We start from the raw sequence: 19,387 nt of genomic DNA, 5'->3' as shown, positions 1-19,387 counted from the left end.
AAAAAAACTCACATATGAATAAATAATAATGATAAAAATTAAAATGATTAAAAAGAAAAAAGTGCAAAAATATACAAAGGAAAACAATTGAATGTTTTTAAATGTTGAAATGAATCCTCCCAGCTATTTGGTATTGAGTACTTCTGGCTGTTTTTTTTTTAAATTATTACTTTTGTATCATAAAGCATAAAAGAGTTTACGAGCCACAGAAGCACGCTTTACCCCATCACACAGTAAAACCCTTCCTGCATGCCTTCAAGTTCCTTCACTGACCTCTCCCAGCAGCACCATCAGCACTTTTTTTTTCTTTTTGTTTTTCTCTCTCTTTACTTTGTTGTGCTGTTGCACCCGCTGTTAATTACGTTGCTGACACTGTGGCTCACAAACAACCCATGGGAAAATCCAACATCCTGCTGCTCATCAGGTGAGTCAGATTTCCACATAGAAAGACAGAGCTGACATGCGCAGCCCAGCCGTTCCTCATTCCTCACGTCTAGCAGCGGTCTGTGCTGTGAAAGCAAAGCAGCTGACAAACTGGGCAAATCCTGTACACTGTATTCACACTGACGCTTGCTTTTGTTTATATTAGACAGTATATGAGTATAATAAATGGGTTATAATATGTTAATGACAAATACTGTGCTTTAATCAGTTCCTTAAAAAGCTGGTCTTAGTTTATTCCAACTTCATTGTAGTAAATAATAAACTAGTCACTACTTGGTTTTTTGATGCTTACAAATGCTAAATAGAGGAAGTTTGAGTTTGACCACATGGACATGCAGGGATCATATGCTCTGGCAATTACCATAATTTCCATCATGACAAAATATGATTAATAATGTGGTGCTACTACTTATGTTACTCCACTCATATCAATTAAGGTTACAAAATACCCTGATTTTAATTCCATTTTAACTTTAACCTTCTTTATCCCATTTATCTGCTTTCTTTTCAGCTTTTTTTTATTTATTTACATTATGCTAGTATCATTCAAACACTAAAATATAGTTAATCCTGTCACTCTGTAATTCTTTCATAAACAACAAATTACAATCAAGTTATAATTTACATTTATGCACGGTCAGTATGCATGGAGGGAGTCAGGAAAGAGATACAACAGTGAGTGTCTACAGCTATCTGTAAAACATGGTGGAGGCTGTGCAATGGTTTGGGTTTGCATTTCAGCCAGTGGTGTTTGATGTCTTGTTACAATCAAAAATAGAGTTGCATTTTCATCCACCATGTAGTTCCATGTAGGCCTGTACACGTTTCAACAAACTGCTGCACCTATTTCCCATTTTCCTGGCAAAATATAAAGAAATTGGGGCTGACTCTATTACACAGTACTATATACTGTTTGAATGACAGCATGAAAATGACCCATACCAAACTCCAATCAAGTAGCTGAAAGAAAACAGGAACTCCATTTGGTGTATACTCTGATTTATTCACGGCATTAGATTAAACCTATTCATGCATTTATAACCTCAACATGATAACATTATGCAAAACCATTAAAAAGGTTAAAATGTTACTTTAATAATATTAGAACAATCTGATCTATATCAGTTTGACAACATGAGAGTGTCTACAGACATGCTGTAGCGGTTTAGCCTGCACTGTGTGCTAAAAGGTTAATACTTGCAGTATTTCTCGGGGACACGCTGGTGCAGTTTGTGGCCAGCATTGCTGTGCTCCTAATGTTTTGCAGAAAAGTCTGTATTGTTCACACTTGGACTTCACTCGACCTTTACTGTATGCAGCAGTCAGCAGATGCTGAGGAAAGAAGAATTTCCACCGAGCGTTAGGACTTTCCAGAGTGGGCGGAGCGACTGTGCAGTGCAGGAAGTACTGAGTCAGCTGTAGTTTCTGTAGTTTTTGAGGTATGTTGGTTGTCAAACACGTTCCTTGCGGTCCCGCATAAAGGGCAGGGAGTCTGCGTTTGTCTGCGAGTTTTCTCTGTGTGCTGAGCGGCAAATACTTCAGCTTCTCCGCGATGAGTCGAGCCGTGCTGGTGGATCTGCTTCACCGCTGCTGTGCATCATGCACGGGCGCTTCTCTGCTGGAGGACTCGGTTTCAGACTCGCAGGTCTTCGTGCTGTGCGGGAACACTTACCGGGAGAAAAACGGCTTCGTGGACACGTTCTTGAGCTCCTGCAAAAGTGTGCACGTCCTGGACTCGAGCTCCACAGTGGAGAGTTTGTACCGTTTCAAGCAGACTTTGGACCAGCTGGACCTGAGCTCGATCACGGTCCTCACCACCGCACAGGGCAAAGAGGTGCTGGCTCATTACCAGAACCTCCTTTTTACGGCCCTATACGACTTCCAGTACAAGCAGAGACCGGCGGACGAGACTTGTCCTAGTTGCAGAGCCTCCACAGATTCGGTCTCACCTGGCGAAGAAGTGTGCGAAGAAGTGTCGACGTTTATGCAGCAGCTTCCTGCGCTGAAGGGAGAACTCACAGTTCTGAAGTCTGCGCTCATTCCAGGTCGGCTTAAGCAAAACATACTTATGAGTTTTATGGAGTTATTAAATTACTGTATAAGTGAATGGAGTTTGCATTTCTCCTCCTACATCAAGGGTGTCAAACATAAGTCTCGAGGGCCAGAATCGGTCGTACAAAGACTCCAATTTGGGCCATTGAATTCTTTTTAAAAATGTGAAGGAGTGCATAGATTTTAAACTTTTAGGTGTATTTTTATATATTTTACAGCTTCTCCTGTTGATAAAGATCTCGCCCACTGGTACAATAGCAAAGTACGGTAATAAATAAACAATTAAGGTTCCTGTTAACATTAGTGCACGATATGTGAAATGAAAACAGTTCGACTTCCCCGTCCCACACTGACTGTTTGGGAACAGTGTGTTTTCCATTTTCTGTAAATGGGTGTATATTTGAAAGGAAGCTAGAATGAGTTTGTCTATCAAAACTTAATATGTCATACATATACTATATAGTGATACTATATATTGCACAATAGTAAATTCCAGACTTTAATATATGGAGGAAAAACAGTGATTCACTGCTACTTGACTGTTTTATTTTATAATAAAGTCTAAACATTTGATAACCACTTAAACTATAGTGATATATCTATTGGATAAAGAGGAAACTGAGAATGTACCAATACCCAACACCATATACCACTGGACTCATATGTCCATGCAAATATGTCCTAGTGTACTGATAACAGGAGACATACAGTGGTGTGAAAAAGTTTTTCACACTGGTCCATGTATGTTTAATTTTTTTCCACCTTAATAATAAACACTTTCATTTAGAAATGGTTTGCTCGTGTTATCTTTGTCTAGAATTTAAATTTATTTGATTATCTGAAACATTTAAGTGTGACAAACATACAAAAAATAGTTAATCAGGAAGGGGGGAAACACTTTTTCACACAACTGTGCATGAGATCAGCTCATGTTATCATTTAATCCTGACATTTAATGAATTTTCTTATCATTTAGTGCACTGTTTTAAATTTTCTATTAAAGTATAATCTGTTGACAAGATGTTGCTAAATAAATACAAACCGAGCTAGAAGTAGCTTAGCATTCATTTAAATGCTATTAAATGTATTTATTTCAATGTGTTATTTTAGAAAAGCAGTTTACCTTTTTTCTCTCCCTCTTCGTCTCAGATTGTTTTGGTCATGGCTTCAGCACCCGTACAGGTGGTGTGTCCTACATCTCGACCTTATCCTCCTTGAATCTGTTCAGCAGCTGCAGGAGGAGGGACCCAGTGGCTGTGGTAATGGAGAACAGGCGCCGATTAGCCCTCCATGCTGGTTTCCATCCTCAGCCCATGCATTTAGTCAAGGTACTCAACACTATTAGAATTTTCCCCTTTAATGTATTATCTGTATTATCTGTAAATTAAAAATTGTGTTGGGACATATTTGTAGTAATTAAAGCTAGAGTCTGACCAATTGGCAGCCTGCAATTATCAGCTGATATTAACTGTATGAAAAACGAAAAAGTAAAGAAGAGATGGGAGAAACAACCATGTTCAACCATGTTATGAATGTTGATGTTACATGACTTGTCCACCAGAGGGCATCCTGCAACATCCACATTCCAAACACAACAAACAACCAGCTGATCCAAGCTGGCAGACAGAGCGCAAATGAGCAATAAATAGCTACATGTAACAGACATAGAGAAACCTTTTTGGATTCTGTGTCTGAAAGAAAAAAAAATATTATATTGGAATATCGGATTTTTAAATCACCAAATATCAGACTTAAAATATCCTCTCAGCCGCACCTTAAAGTACGAGTAGCATGTATAAAAATATATCATCTTGCATATATTAAGGTGCAAGTTTTACATATTTAATTCTGGATGTACATCTGTTTGATATAATCTTTTGTTTTTAATATTCACCAACGTATTTCACGTTAATGTCATGTTAACAAACTAAAGCAAACGAGCATTCACAGTCAAAGAAAAATGAATATGCAACAGTGACAAATAATTAACAGATTAACACTCATTTTTTTGTTTTAGTTGTTTTTGTTTTTTTGGTTTCCAACTTCGGGACAGTTTTGTTCTGACCTCAGTGCTGAGGGTCAGTGATGTAAGATCAGTGTTTCGTTAAAGGACTGTCGGCTTGTTTTCCGAAGGTGAACCACGCTAACGATGTCTGGGTCTTGGGGAAAGCTGAGCCCGAGAGTTACGATGCAATGGTGACCAATCAGACTGGGCTCGTCTTAGCAGCTCCAGGGGCCGACTGCATGCCGCTCCTCTTTGCTGATCCGGTCGCAAAAGTTATCGGAGTCGCACATGCAGGTCAGCCCTCACTGCTTCTAAAAGTTTTGACCACTGACTGCTAATTTAGGGAACCATCATATCATTGGGGGCCAATCAAGAAAAAAAAATGCACATCAGAACTATTACTTAGTGTTTTTAATATGTCTATGTGTGTGAAAGAGAGACTTGAGTAGAGGAACTTAAGAAGACTTTGCAAAAAGCACACACTTCAACATTCTTTGGAATCAAAGTCAATTCTTTCAGTGTTAATTATGCGATAGACTCTTTATATAAAATCTTTTAGCCTTTGGTGCCCCCTAGAGGATTTATTTATTCAAGCTAAAACCAAACAGTTGAAGAGAGCGTGCAAAAGAGGCTGCAGTGGTACAACTTTACAATATGAACTCTGACGAAGAAATGGCTACATTTACAGGTTGGAGAGGAACCATAATGGGGGTTGCCATGGCCACTGTGAATGCCATGGTGACAGAATTTGCTTGCCAAGTTAGCAACATTGTGGTGGCTGTGGGACCATCAGTGGGACCCTGCTGCTATACCATGGAAAGACACCAGGCGTTGGACTTCATGAGCATCCATCCAGACTGTGTCCCTGATCCAGAGTCAGCCAGACCACACGTCGACATCCGTCACGCCAACAGGTACCGCTCACGAAACGAGAACACTCGCACAATAGATTAACTAGAGCTGACAAAAGTACAGAATGTCTGTGAACAAGGAGAAGAAAATAACTCTATATTCTGTTGCCTACATTGTAAAGGGAGTCTTAGTCTGTAATAAGAGAATGAATAGGGAAGAGGTTAAAGTGGGATTCAGCATGTGGGGATCCCTAAAACCAATTGCAAGGTCTCAGTGTGGAGAAATGAATCACAACTCAAAATAATTTCTCTTAAGAGCTTCAGTAGATTTTCTTAAATTTCCAGTTTATCACCACTGAGTAATCCTTACCTTTAAATCTAACTTCTCTCCTTCCTCTCCTGTCCTGTATTTCTTATCTTTCTCCATCTGTGAGTGAAGTTAGCCCTCTTTCTTTTCGCTCTCTGTAAAATACAGCAGCCGCACCTTTAACACACACTGTGTGACAAACTGCACACAAACACATTGTGTGTGTTTCGCTGATAGAAACGCTGCATTTGAAATTACCTGCCACTTTTAAAAGAAATTACTCGAGTAAAGAACAGATAACTGGAAATTCTACTTAAGTACAATAATGAAGTATTTCTACTTTATTACTTCCCACCTCTAAGATTAACCAATGAGGGAAAACTGGTCATTGCAGAGCAAGAAACAAATTTAGGATTTATTGTGGATGTTGATTGACATTCACATAAAATTTAGATTTTCCTTGCTGAGGTCATAAAAGCATTCTGAAGATGCCTTTTTCATTTGACTCTGGCTCAAATTTAACCTGAATTTCAGAAAATGTTCACGATGTTTTATATGCAAATTCAAAGTGTATTTAAACAGACTAAACAGACTAGTGGATGCACTGACTACCCGGATTCTATTTTTAAGAGATGTTCCAAGATGTACTAGTCTCGTTCTTTGAAGATGTAAAAGATAACTGTGGCAGCCACTCAATGATGACTCAGACTTGAACTTAAATACATCTCAGAGGAAATCATAGCTAAGTGAATTCTCCAAGTTCACTTTCATTCTGTCACTAGCGTTAGAGTGTGTTATATTTATTATGGAGTTAATCAATAAGATCAAGTAAGAGCTTCAGTTTAAGATTAAGGGTCTTCTTGCATTTACCCATTCTGGGTTGTTTGGAGAGGAGGTAAGAGGAGAGAAAGGAGGTCCTTGTTTAAATTTTCAGCCATTACTATTTGAGTATGTGTTGAAAATAGTACACTGAAGCTTTAAGGTCTTTAATATCGAATTCATATATGGGATTTGTTTTTCGCTCAGCTGTGAACCAAACCAAATGTCTAATTTCCCATCCCAGAGTTCTCCTCCAGAAAGGTGGCGTCCTGCCCAAGCACATCCATGACAACACGATGACGCACTGGTCCTGCGTGACGCCCTGCACCTCATGTCACCCTGAAAACTACTTCTCCCATGTCAGAGATGGGCTTAACTTTGGCACACAGGTGGGCTTCCTGTGGATCAAACAAACAAATGAATGAATGAGTGTTTAGCACACTTACCTCATATTGTTGTTAGCTCAAGCTCCACAAATCAATGTGCTTTTTTGGTAAAATTACGTGGTATAAAAAATGTGAAAAGCAGCAGACAGAAAATAGCTAAAAACCAATTGTTTGCTAATTTACTGTTTGATATTTACAGCTTTTAGGATAATTTTGCATGTCCCACAGATTCTAATCTTCAAATAAACTAGAGGATTAAAGTTACATTGTGCAAAATCTCAATACTAGATGTCAGTACATAGCAGACTGCATTCAACTGAGTTCTGTTTTCGTACCCCTCCCAATTCAAATGCACAATCCTAGCTAAGGTGGCTTCCATTCATCTGTAGTGAGTGCAGGCTGTCAGTCCACTGTTCACCTCAGCAGTAGCAATATGTATTGACATCTATGGACTCTAGAGGAAACTGCAAAACTTTGTGGCTGAGTCCAATATGACTCAGTGAAGTTCATTTCTGTCTGACAACGATACTGCAGTGTTTTTGAGGATATCCTGAACTTTTTGTCAATAAACACTGCCCTTTAGTAACACTTTCTTTGAGGTGGAGCTAACTTTGTTGGATTCAGAGTCTTAGCGATTAAACTCTCATATGATGTGAGAATGTAATCAAATTGTTTATCAGAGGGAAAATGTGATTTTTAGGACACTTGAGTCTAACATTAGCTAATATAGCATTAGCTTATTGCTGCTGTGTTTTAGCCAGCTCATTGTTAGCCGTCTGGAGGCCGTAGGGTCACATGTCTAATCTGCTAACAATAAGTAATTATAATGAAATCAGGAAGAAATGAACATGTTTATGCACATTTTCGTGCGTTAGAGCTCTGACTTCAGCTCAGTAGGTTCAGCTGAGGAGAAAGAGGATGACACTTTATCCAGGTATCACCTTCCCTCGCATTTTCGCTTCTTTAATGAAAACAACCACTTCTCAGATGATAAAACATGGGTATGATCATAACTTGAGTCTGTAGGTGCAGACACAAAATAATATTTTACTAAGCTAAATTATTACTATTTTATTTTTTTAAAATTTCACTAACTTTCAGGGATTTCTCACTTGAACGAACATGTTTTATAGCTCATAAGATTTTTGGGGGTGAATCTAACTCTGCAGGGAATTATTTCTATGTTGTTGGAAACAGCATAGAAATACTGGACTGATACAGTTTGTCCAAACATGTATATTTGGACAGTTTACCTGTATTGTGGATCCAATGTACCAAGCAAACTATCCACTAGCCAGTAAGCATTCATCTAGCTGCTCTAATCTGTATCTCTTAATTCCAACCTGAGCCAACAGAATTATTTAGAGAATGAATTGGTGGGTTTAAATACTTGGATAACACATGGACCAAATACAGCTTTTTCTTTTTATTCTTGCACTGAAAATCTTGGAGCTCTGGTTTTTAATGGCATTTAACTTTTGTCAGAGACGTACAGCATAATATTACTCAGGGATATACGATTTAAGACAGAACACACATAATACCTTAAAGGAGTGGGGCTCTGAGCGGTGAGGCCATTCAAGTTCTCTTGGGGAATGACTGTAAAAATCTGTACAGCATATTTTACGTTGATATTTCTCTTCCTGCATTGTAAAGCATGGTAATTTTAGTGTTCAATAAACTTTCAGTCCAATGACCGGCTACGTGGGTTTTATTAATAAACTGAATGACAGGTAGCAGTTGGGTTCATCAGAGTTCAAATCTGTCACATTTTACAGTAGAATATTCAGGCGATAGATGGGTCATTTCATATGAAAACCAACCAACTGCACCAGTTTAATGTTTCTGATGGAGAAGAACAGAAACAACCATTAGTTTGATCTGTTATCTGATTATTATGTGGGGAAAAAAAAACTTTTGAGTCCAACTTTTAAAGGATTTCATCACCACGTGAGATAAGCCAGAACAAGTTATACCAAATAAGAGGTTTGTTTTTTTGGTTTTTTAAACCTAGTGTTTGATATTCCCACTATAACCTTAATTCCTTCTCTGTCAAAAATAATTTTCCAGTAATCTACAATCCTGTTTAATTCTGTGGCTGTTAGGTGGAGACACTAGTTGATTTTACATATCAGTTTCAATACCAAACTTTTAGGAGCATTAAACTTTCTGTTGTTTGATTTAATATAATGAATAAATGTAATTTTATTAAGCATGACAGACACAGACGTCTTCAGGGATACAGACAATTTTTATTCTGAGACAAAAGTCTTGATTTGTCTTACAAAGCAGCCCTTTTCCTAAGAAATTAAATAAATATAACAAAGATAATTTTAGTAACACAAAGTGTCTCACTGAAAGGATCGGCTGTTTTCTCAACAGCCTCATCACTGCATAAAATTAACTGGAAACACAGAAGCATCACATTTCTGCATGTTTCACCAACACTGACGCGGGATCTGATTTTTTTCTTCCCCCCTCAACTTAGTGCAAGTTCAGTCATCACATTGAACAGTAATTTCAAACAAGTAAAAGCAAATCACAAACTCTTACAGTTCAGTCAGTTTTAGCTGAAATTCACTTTTAACATGATCAAAGTGAACTGAGGTCAGGTCTGCACAGGACTAACACCAACAACACAAACTCTACAGTGCATGACTCGAAACACTTACATCATATAAATCATGTTCCCGGACACATTACTGACAGAGTTATCAATTAAAACATTTCTTACACAACACAGACACACATGCGTGACCGACCTGGTGGCAAACGTCATTTGTGGGCTTCAGATAATAATAAAACCTCTCCTGGCATCAGCTTTCAAACAGAGACATCCCCGCACATTAAGGCCAGTTCTTTTAGTGCAAACACAGAAATGCAAAGTCAGTCTTAAAATGAATGTAATGAGCTCCATTAGTCGGGGAAATGAGCCAGATTATTAACATCAATCACTAAACCAAGTTGTTTAATGTTAGATTATATTTTCTTTGAGTGCTGAATTTTTTTTTTTTATTACTGTCCGAAAATTATTTTGTACTCATGCTACTAACTTAAATTTATGTGCAAGTCACACAGTTTCTTTGCAATTTTAATTTGCATCTCGTTTCAAAACATTTTCAGGGCTTTCATGGTCACTTTGCCACTATTGGAGACATTTAGCATGCTCATGTGCTTATTTTGCATCTCTGTGTGGTGATTTTATATGTTTTCGTTTTCTATGGAAGGTCATTTTTGTGTCTTCATTGTTCTTCTCTCCTCACTGAACTGGTAGAATTGTGTCTCAACGTACTTTTTAAGGTAATCAAAAATTTGTTAATAATAAGTTTGTTAATAATTTTGTGTCATTTTGAGTTTGTTTTGTGTCTTTGTTTGTTTTTGCATAAATAAGAGCAAAACGTTGCAGATTCATTGGAAAAAAAGGAGCGAATCATTATTTCAGACATTCATTCTCCACACCACTCTCCACCACAAAAAACAAGCAAACAGAAATTCGCACTTTTATCCTAAAGCATTGCCATTGTGGCTTCAGAGGCTGTTCTCAATTGGTTCATGCAAAAGAGTTTAATGAACCACAAATGTAGGAGCCCTTCTCACTCTGGGCCATAAACTGAAAACAATCGCTAATCCAACAAATGTATGAACTGCTGAGAGAAAGAGTCCCCGTCATTACAGAAACAAAGAGCCAAACATTATAATCTGTATTTAAACAGTGAAAGTGTTTCCATAACAGATTTATGATATTAAGCACCACTGGATTCCTGCCAAATCTTAAAAATCTTAGTTTAGCTCATTGCATCACCACCTAAACCGGGAACTGTAAACAGGCCATTTGGCTTGTAATTTTTGGCCAATAATTAACAGAAATAAGCAGTCATGTAATTTTAAGACCAATGGAACGAGGACAAATCCAGTCTTGGTTTTGAACTCAGGAGGGAATTTGAGAGATTTGTGCTTTTGGAATGTCAGTGGACTCATTTGTGGATACGTTGCTGGGTTTTGGCCCTGCTGAGGACACACAATGAAATGAAACCTGTGGGAAACATTTTATAGATATTACTCCTCAGTAAAGACCTTCCACCATTTAATCTCCAACCTCTCTATTAGCTCTGTGGCTGCAGCAGCAGCAGGCTTGACAATCTGAGTTGTTAAGATGTTAATCTGAGTTGACTGACTATCAAAAAAAAAAAACCCCACATAATTCAATTGACTTTTACAACAAATAAACTCCTATACATTTATGAGGTTGGAAAATAATTCTAGTAAAGTCAATGTACAGCATCGTCATCAGCAAAACTTCTACTTGCAAAAAGCAAAGGCCTTGACTGCTCACGTGTGCCCCCCTCCCCCCATCACAGCAACTTCTGCAATTTCATACTATGGACTTGTCATTGACCCCAACTCCTTTTCCCAGACTGTGGAGAACATTTTCCACGTGTCTTTTCTGATCAGAGTAAGGCATTTACTGAAGATTTAAAGTGAACTCTAGTGCCTCCTGGTGACTGTAAGCAGGCGTGACAGTTTCATTCGTGTTTCGCAGAAATGGCTCATGTATAAAAGAGGTTAATAGTTGTTCCAGCAGTTAAAATGTCTTGCTTGTACATTTCTGTGGACCACATAGTGAAGGTATGTTTTATCTGGTGTATGAGGCATGTTTATCTTAGCACAAAGAACAATATTTTGTTGCACCGCTATTATCGCAAGGTTTGGGTGTGATCATATAGGCTGTGACGCCACGCCAAGGGATTTCAGTGAGCCATTAGCAGAAGTCTGGTTTTTCTACTATCTGTACAAGGTATTTTTTTATACTTGTGTGTCTGTCCAACTAATCAGAGAGCTCCTTACATCCCACGGTGTGGCTAATTTGCATTGCAGCAGGATTATTAAAGTGAAGTTGCTAATCCAATAGTTAATCCGTGAGCTAATCTGTGAGAAAACAGGAAAGAGAACTGGATTTTAAAATGAGGAGTGGGCTCGTCATATTAAATTGTATTTTTAAAAAACATTTTAAAAATCTCTTTTTTAATGTGGAATTCAAAAATGAATTTACAAATGCAGAATTTATTCTACAATTCATTATTTAAGCACAGAACACTTTATTTCGATGTGCATGGCTCTTGTGGTTCTCCATACCAAGGAACTTGAAAAACTCCACAGTAGATACCGGGCTGTCTGATGTGGTGAGGTGGAGCAGTGTTGATGGATGTCTCCTGAGGTCCACTGTCATCTCTAAGTCTTAAGCCTGTTCAGCTCCAGGTTGTGCTGACTGCACCAGACTACCAGCCACTCAACTTCCTGCCGGTATGTAGACTCATCACCATCCTGAATGAGGCCAATGACGGTGGTGTCATCTGCAAACTCTTTAGCCTGCAGCCGTTCCAGTAATGCTGGTCTTTTAGTAATTACCAGTGTATGCTCATTGTCAGCAGGCTCACTGTCAAAAGGCTCATTGTCAACCATGAGGTGTATGGTATTGTGTCGTTTGGCAGCTTAAATATGTTTTGCGACAGTAACACTGGGCATTAACTGTTTTTTGTGCTCTGCAAAGTAAAAAGGAAACTGACTGTTACTCCACAGAGCACACCAGAAAGTCCTCAAATAATGGACAACAGTTCTTCCCCAGAGCCCCTTCCACAGCTGTCAAGCACCTCTACCCTCCAAAAAAATATCTAGGGTGAAGCAAAGAAGGCAAGGACAAAGAGGATTTGAGGGCAGCCTCTGATACCAAGGCTGATCTGAGCATGGACAAAAATGTAGAAAATAATAATCTGTTGGGGGCTTCCCGTTATGCATGATGCGTGAGGAATGTTTCCTCTTTCGCATCTGTAACCGGAAGGTCACTGGTTCGATCCCTGGGCTCTCTGTCCTGGTCGTTGTGTCCTTGGGCAAGACACTTCACCTACCGCCTACTGGTGTTGGCCAGAGGGGCCGATGGCGTGATATGGCAGCCTCGCTTCTGTCAGTCTGCCCCAGGGCAACTGTAGCTACAACTGTAGCTGCCTCCACCAGTGTTTGAATGTGAGAGTGAATGAATAGTGGTATTATAAAGCGCTTTGGGTGCCTTGAAAAGCGCTATATAAATCCAATCCATTATTATTATTGTAGGGTCTTTTCCTTACTGTAGAAAGTGCCTTGTGGTGACTGTTGTTGTATTTATATAGGTAACATTTAATTATCTGAAGAGTGCTTCTAAGAAAGTGACTTCAAAATATATTACGTTCAGTTTCAGAACTTTAAAGTCACTTCAACTTTATCTTAACTCAGCTCTTCACATCTCAATGCAAAATGCCCACTGGTGACCCTTTACAACTTGAAAAATTATCAGTGTGTTTAAGCTGAATTTGACAGTAACATAAATTAACATAAATTAAACCTAATTTAGGTTAATTTAATTTAACCTAAATTAAATAAAGATGAGCAGTAACGTGTTAAAAGTAACATGTTACTGTAATCCGATTGCTTTTTTCAAGTAACAAGTAAATTACGATTGCAAAAAAGAAATTAGATTACTGTTACTTTCCCATAAGCACGCTGCGTTACTGCATTACTAAACTGTGATTTTGTTTGTGAGACTGTCTCATGACAATGACGTACGAGTGTGCAACATCCCTGACAGCACCAAATGTGTTTAGATCAACAATCGATAATATGGAGTGCGGAGAGAGTACGACCATGCAGCATTTAAAGAATGGAAGTACAGGCATTACTTTGAGTTTGATTCTATAAAAAGTGACAATAAAATATTACGCTGCCACGGGAATGTGAAATTCTCAGAGAAACCCTTGGACCCCCCCAATAACATGACCACTGCAGCAAACCTCCACCGGCCCCAATCCTGCTAAACAGGTGAAAACAGACTTAAGAATGACAGGACTTGGTGCAGCTGAATCTTCGATTTTATTTATTTATTGCTGTTTTCCTTGAAAGAGTGAGGGTAAACACAAAAATTATTTTATTTTATATGCTGTAATATGCAGAAAAGAGGTTTAAATATTAAACAAATTTCTTCAGGTCTGAGCATATAATTAAATTTTTGCTTGATGCAATGTGCATGAAGTTAAAAGATTAAAACTAATAAAACATGTTTTAAAAATAGACTTATTCATTTGATTACATTTTATATGATATCATTTTATATTGCTTTATAACATATTCAAGTTGTGTATCATGTTTATAAAAAAATAGCTAAGTAATAAAGTAACTAATTAGTTTTGAAAATAAGTAATCAGTAAAATAGAGTAACTGGATTGCTTTCTTGAAGATGTAATCACTAATTAGTAACTAATTATTATTTTCAAGTAATTTTACCAACACAGAATAACACATTTCATTATTTACAGACATATTGTGGATAACACTTTATAGGGAGAGATCAGCTCAGAGTATCGCCATAGAGCCTTGTCCTTTGAATGGGCTCCATGAAAACACATGAAACTCCAACACGAACACGCTTTCGGCTCATAAAACACGCCCACACTTCCTTAACCAGCAAGGCGTCAGACATAACCAGTGACGTCACGTGCGCGTGGAGAAGGTAGCTGGATTTCTTAAAATCGCGGCGCGCGCTCGGCACAGGACGTCCCGCCACTGCAGATCGACCAATAGAAGCCGGAGTTACTATCCCGACTAATTTAAAGTTGCAGGAAGACTACTAATGTTTACACTCGATACGCATTACACGCCAGTCCTGCGTTGTTGTCGTGCCGCACGTTTTACTTGCAGAAATGGCCTCCGAAAACAAATCGTGCAAGACAGAGGACGTGCTGGAGATCGTTTCGAAAGATGGTGAGGTAGAGTTGTGTGTTGAAGATTCTTCGTCAGATGACGAAGATCTCATCCAGGTAGACAAAGAAAATAGCAGCGATTCGGGCTACGAAATACTGCTGCCCCAAAGGTATGCAATCTCAGGTTTATTGGTGAATACTTTTTATCTTTTTGTCTTGGTGCATGGTCAGTCATCTGACTCTGTTCATTTGGTCATCGCGTTTTCAGTGGGAGAAAAGTTTCATTACTCATCCCAGTGACTTGAATTAAATTTCCCCAACCTTATCAACAGTACATTTGATAGTGGCTGAAACTATCACCACTGACTTACAATGCGCTGTGAGGTCAGTTTCTTGATTATTAATATGCAAATTGTCAGGACCATTAATCAATGATCATGAGTATCATTCACATAGAACTGGGGAAAGGCTGCAAACATGGGAAGTGAAAGAGGCTAATTGCACCCACGTTATAATCAATCTAGTCACTTTTGGTCAATTAAACTATTGTATAGAACTGTGATGTCATATTTCTTACAATTTCTGCTCCCCTCTTGGCAAGATCTGTCTTGGCAACAGAGGGGGAGGCAGACATTTGATACACCCAGGGCTTAGCCCTAAAGGGTAGTATGCATGTGGGATTAGGGGGGGGAGGGTTAGAAATGACTGAAAGATTGGGCTCTGTTTTGAGTTTTGTTCAAAGAGGAATGACTTTATATAGGGAAAAATATATATCATATATGCAGGACACCTTAAACTAGTTTTTCAATTAAGCAGCAAGGCAGAACAAAGTCAGGGCTGCATCAAGACACGAGGACTAAACCCCAATTCAACCAGACCCAGAACTGATCCGGAATTAAAACAGGACTACAACCGTTCAAAATCAGGACTACTTAGGACTTAACCAAGAAAGAACCAGAATCAAAACTAGATGATAGTAGCACTAAAAATCATCATCATAGACCTGCACTACACTTATTTTTTAATTCTACCAAAGTACACTATTTAGATTGAGAAAAGTTTATATAATTATTTAGCCTTGTTGTTCAAACAAGCCTGCATAACTTAATAAATATAGAATTTGAAAAATAACAAACCTAAAAAGAAACACTAGGTACGAGATACACGAGTACCTATGATACGGTGATACTTTTGGTAAACAACCATTTGACTAACATGTGTGTCTCACCTGCTCTTGTTCCCTCTCTGTTCCTCTCGCTCCCTCTTTGTGCTGACTGTTACGATATTACTTCAAGGAGCAGACATGACACCGTCTTAGGTTTTAGCCATCACTTTTATTATTTTCCTCACCACCCTCTGGTGGCTTCCACATGAACTGCACCTTAAACAACAACTGTTCACTCATATCATGACATCCCCCTTTTTTTCTTTTTTTTTTTTCAACAACAGGGGCAAACAACAAAGTAACTCACAACACCACTCAAGGCCCATGACCAGTGGGGAAAAAAAAAGAAAGAGAAAAAAATTCTTCTTGGCATACTCACATTTCTCTCTAGTGAACTATTTTTTATTTTTTTTTATTTTTTTTAGGTAAAGCATATACTCAAAACATAATGTTCATTTTATTCCTCAATAAGCCTTCTGGGCTTGGAAACAATGCGTCCACTCGCAGTTTTGGGTGGGGAACTTGAAAACTCTGTGGGAGTGACATTTCTACTTTGCATGTCCATCTCACTTTGTCCCTGTGTTTTATCACACACATTTTGCCGTGTCACGTTTTGATTGTCCCTTGACTGCCTTAGAAATTTTCTGTTCCTTCTATATGTCTGTCCATCAGGCATCTGAACAACATAAGATCTTGGATGTTCAGATAAACCTGTCACCTGAGCTGGATTCCATACACCCTGTTGCCACATTCTGACAGTGTCACCAACCTGCAGTTGCTGAAGTGCTTTGGTTCCTTGGTTAAAGTATTCTCTCTGTTTCTGTTGTCTTGTTTCCAACAACTGCTGCACTGTCTTAGTGACCATGTGGGGTTTCAATCTTTGCGATGTTGTTGGAAGTCTTGTTCTTATGCGTCGACCCATTAGCAGCTGGGCTGGTGACGCTCCAATGTCCTCCAACGGTGTACTCCTCAGATTCATTAATGATAGATACGGGTCATTCCCCTCGGCTTTTGCCTTTTTTAACAAGAGTTTCAATGTTTGTACTCCTCTCTCTGCCATTCCGTTTGACTGTGCATGGTGGGGGCTCGTAGTGTTGTGACAAAACTCCCACTCTTTTGCAAAGTCTTGGAATTCACGGGAGCTGAACTGTGGTCCGTTGTCTGAAATCACCGTTTCAGGAATCCCGTGTCTGGCAAATTGTGACTTAAGATGAGTGATAACTGTTGCACTTCTTGTGTCCGACTTCAGCCACTCAACCTCAATGAACTTGGAATAGTAATCCACTAAGAGGAGATATTCCTGCTGGTCAAAGGTAAATAGGTCCACACCTATCTTTTGCCAGGGTCTTTCTGGAACACTATGTGGATGTAGTGGCTCTTTGTTCTGTCGTTTCTGGTGAGTACTGCACACATCACAGCAGTTCACCATCTCTGTGATACTCTGTGACATTCCAGGCCAAAAGAGTACTTCTCTCGCTCTGCGTCTGCAGCTTTCAATACCCAAGTGACCTTCATGAATGCGCTTTAGCATTTCTGCTCTCAGTGCTGCAGGAACAATAAGCTGCTCTCCTTTGAACAGAACTCCATCCACTACTGAAATTTGTTCCCTGTAATTCCAATACGCTTGGATTTCTGTTGCAGCTTGGTTTCTTGTTTCTGGCCATCCATCCAGAACTGTCTCTGTAAGTTTAGTCAGTGTCATATCATTCCTTGTTTCCTTTCTGAATTCCTCTAGTTTTGCACTTGTCACAGGTAAGTTGGAAATTACCATGTGCACCTGGTCTTCTATCTCATTATCAGATGAGCTGGTCACTGGCAAATATGCTCTGGATAATGTGTCTGCGATGTACATTTCCTTTCCTGGCTTGTACTGTACTTGTACCTGATATTTTTGCAGTCTCATTAGGAGTCTCTGTATTCTTGCTGGAGCACTGCTCAATGGCTTTTTCATTATCACTTCTAGTGGTTTGTAATCTGACTCCACGTTCACTTTTCTTCCATACACATACTGATGGAAACGCTCTGCACCAAACACAATTGCCAACATCTCCTTTTCTATTTGTGCATAACGCTGTTCAGTCTCTGTTAATGAGCGTGATGCATAAGCAACTGGCTTGCCATCTTGTAGTAAGACAGCACCGAGTCCACTTTTAGAAGCATCGACAGATAGTGTTACTGGAAGCTGTACATCATAGTATCTGAGCACAGGAGCTTCAGTAAGAATTGTTTTCAATTTGTTGAACGCGTGCTGATGCTCACCTTCCCACTGCCATGCAACATCATCTCTGGTAAGGCCGCGTAATGGCTCTGTGTGTTGTGACATGTTTGGAATGAACTTTGCTAGGTATGTCACCATACCCAGAAATCGCTCCACATCTTTTTTGCACTCTGGTGTAGGCATTTTCTTTACGGCCTCTATCTTGCTCTGATCTGGTTTCAAACCATCTGCCGAGAAGATGTGGCCAAGGTATTTAATTTCCTCCAGGCCTACCTTGCATTTGTCCTTGTTCAGCTTAAAATTTTTTGCTCTTGCTCTCTCAAGCACTTGCCTCAGTCTGTCGTCATGCTGTACTTTAGTCTCTCCCCAGATCAAGAGGTCGTCTATGTATGTCTCGACGCCATCAATCCCCTCAAACAGCTGCCTCACTGTCCTGTGGAATACTTCTGGAGCTGAATTAATTCCAAAAGGCAGGCGAAGAAATCTGTAACGACCAAAAGGTGTGTTGAATGTACAGAGACGAGAGCTGGCTTCATCCAATTTAAGTTGCCAAAATCCTGAGCTTGCGTCCAGCACAGTGAAATATTTGGCCTTTGCCAGTCGGCTCGTTATCTCTTCAACTGTTGGCAACTGGTAGTGCTCTCTCATGACTGCTGTATTGAGATCACGTGGATCTAGGCAGACTCTCAGTCGTCCAGTAGCCTTTTCCACAATGACGATTGGATTCACCCACTGGGTAGGCTCTTCAATTTTTGTAATCACTTCCAGTTTTTCCATTCTGTCCAGTTCTACTTTGAGTTTTTCTCTCAAAGTGACAGGGATTTTTCTTGGTGGATGAACTTTTGGTGCCACACTATCATTAATTTGAATGGTGTGTTCTCCCTCAAGGCAACCTATGCCCTCAAACACATCAGCAAATTCTTTGAAGATGTCCATTTCATCACTTTTATTCAGTGCCATCACTCTCTTGATGAGTCCCATTTCTTCACATGTTTGAATTCCCAGAATTGGCTTGGTTTCTGATTTTACGACAATGAACTCCAAAACAAAACTTTTCTTTTTGTATTTCACTGCCCAAGTGCACTTTCCTTTAACTGCTATTTTGTCTCCGGTGTATGTTGACAACCTGACATTTGTGGGTCTAAGCATTTGCTTATTTCCTATTCTTCGTAGTAGACTGTAGGGAACCACATTGGCTTGTGCACCAGTATCTAGTTTGAATTTCACAGGTTTGTGGCCAACTTTTATTTCTACAGTCCATTCATCTGTTCGTGTCTGTGTTTTTGCATTTACAGCCCCAATGAACAGACTTGCCTGCTGATCCGTGGCTTCATTGGCGACAGTGTGCACTTTTCTCGATCTACACATTCTGGCAAAGTGATTCATTTTCCCACAGTTCTTGCACTGTTTTCCATA

At 39.2% G+C, this 19,387-nt stretch overlaps 1 protein-coding gene across 1 annotated transcript; it reads left to right on the top strand.

The window, feature by feature from the left end:
- The first annotated feature begins 1,753 nt into the window (after positions 1-1,753).
- Positions 1,754-13,695, top strand: lacc1 (laccase (multicopper oxidoreductase) domain containing 1). Its single transcript, XM_085136346.1, has 5 exons — positions 1,754-2,489; positions 3,646-3,824; positions 4,630-4,795; positions 5,190-5,415; positions 6,723-13,695. The coding sequence occupies exons 1-5, from the start codon at positions 1,997-1,999 to the stop codon at positions 6,901-6,903; spliced, it is 1,245 nt and encodes a 414-aa protein (XP_084992472.1). The 5' UTR covers positions 1,754-1,996; the 3' UTR covers positions 6,904-13,695.
- The last annotated feature ends 5,692 nt before the right edge of the window (positions 13,696-19,387 follow it).

The sequence above is a fragment of the Neolamprologus multifasciatus genome, chromosome 16, assembly GCF_963576455.1.
Source record: "Neolamprologus multifasciatus chromosome 16, fNeoMul1.2, whole genome shotgun sequence".
Classification (NCBI taxonomy): domain Eukaryota; kingdom Metazoa; phylum Chordata; class Actinopteri; order Cichliformes; family Cichlidae; genus Neolamprologus; species Neolamprologus multifasciatus.
The sequence above is the reverse complement of the archived record's forward strand: the minus strand, read 5'-3'. Positions and strand labels throughout refer to the sequence as shown.

Coding starts and splice junctions, on each gene's coding strand:
- lacc1 (XM_085136346.1), top strand. CDS start 1,997: ATGAGTCGAGCCGTGCTGGTGGATCTGCTTCACCGCTGCTGTGCATCA. Junction 2,490..3,645: donor GAAGTCTGCGCTCATTCCAG/GTCGGCTTAAGC, acceptor TCTTCGTCTCAG/ATTGTTTTGGTCATGGCTTC. Junction 5,416..6,722: donor GACATCCGTCACGCCAACAG/GTACCGCTCACG, acceptor TTCCCATCCCAG/AGTTCTCCTCCAGAAAGGTG.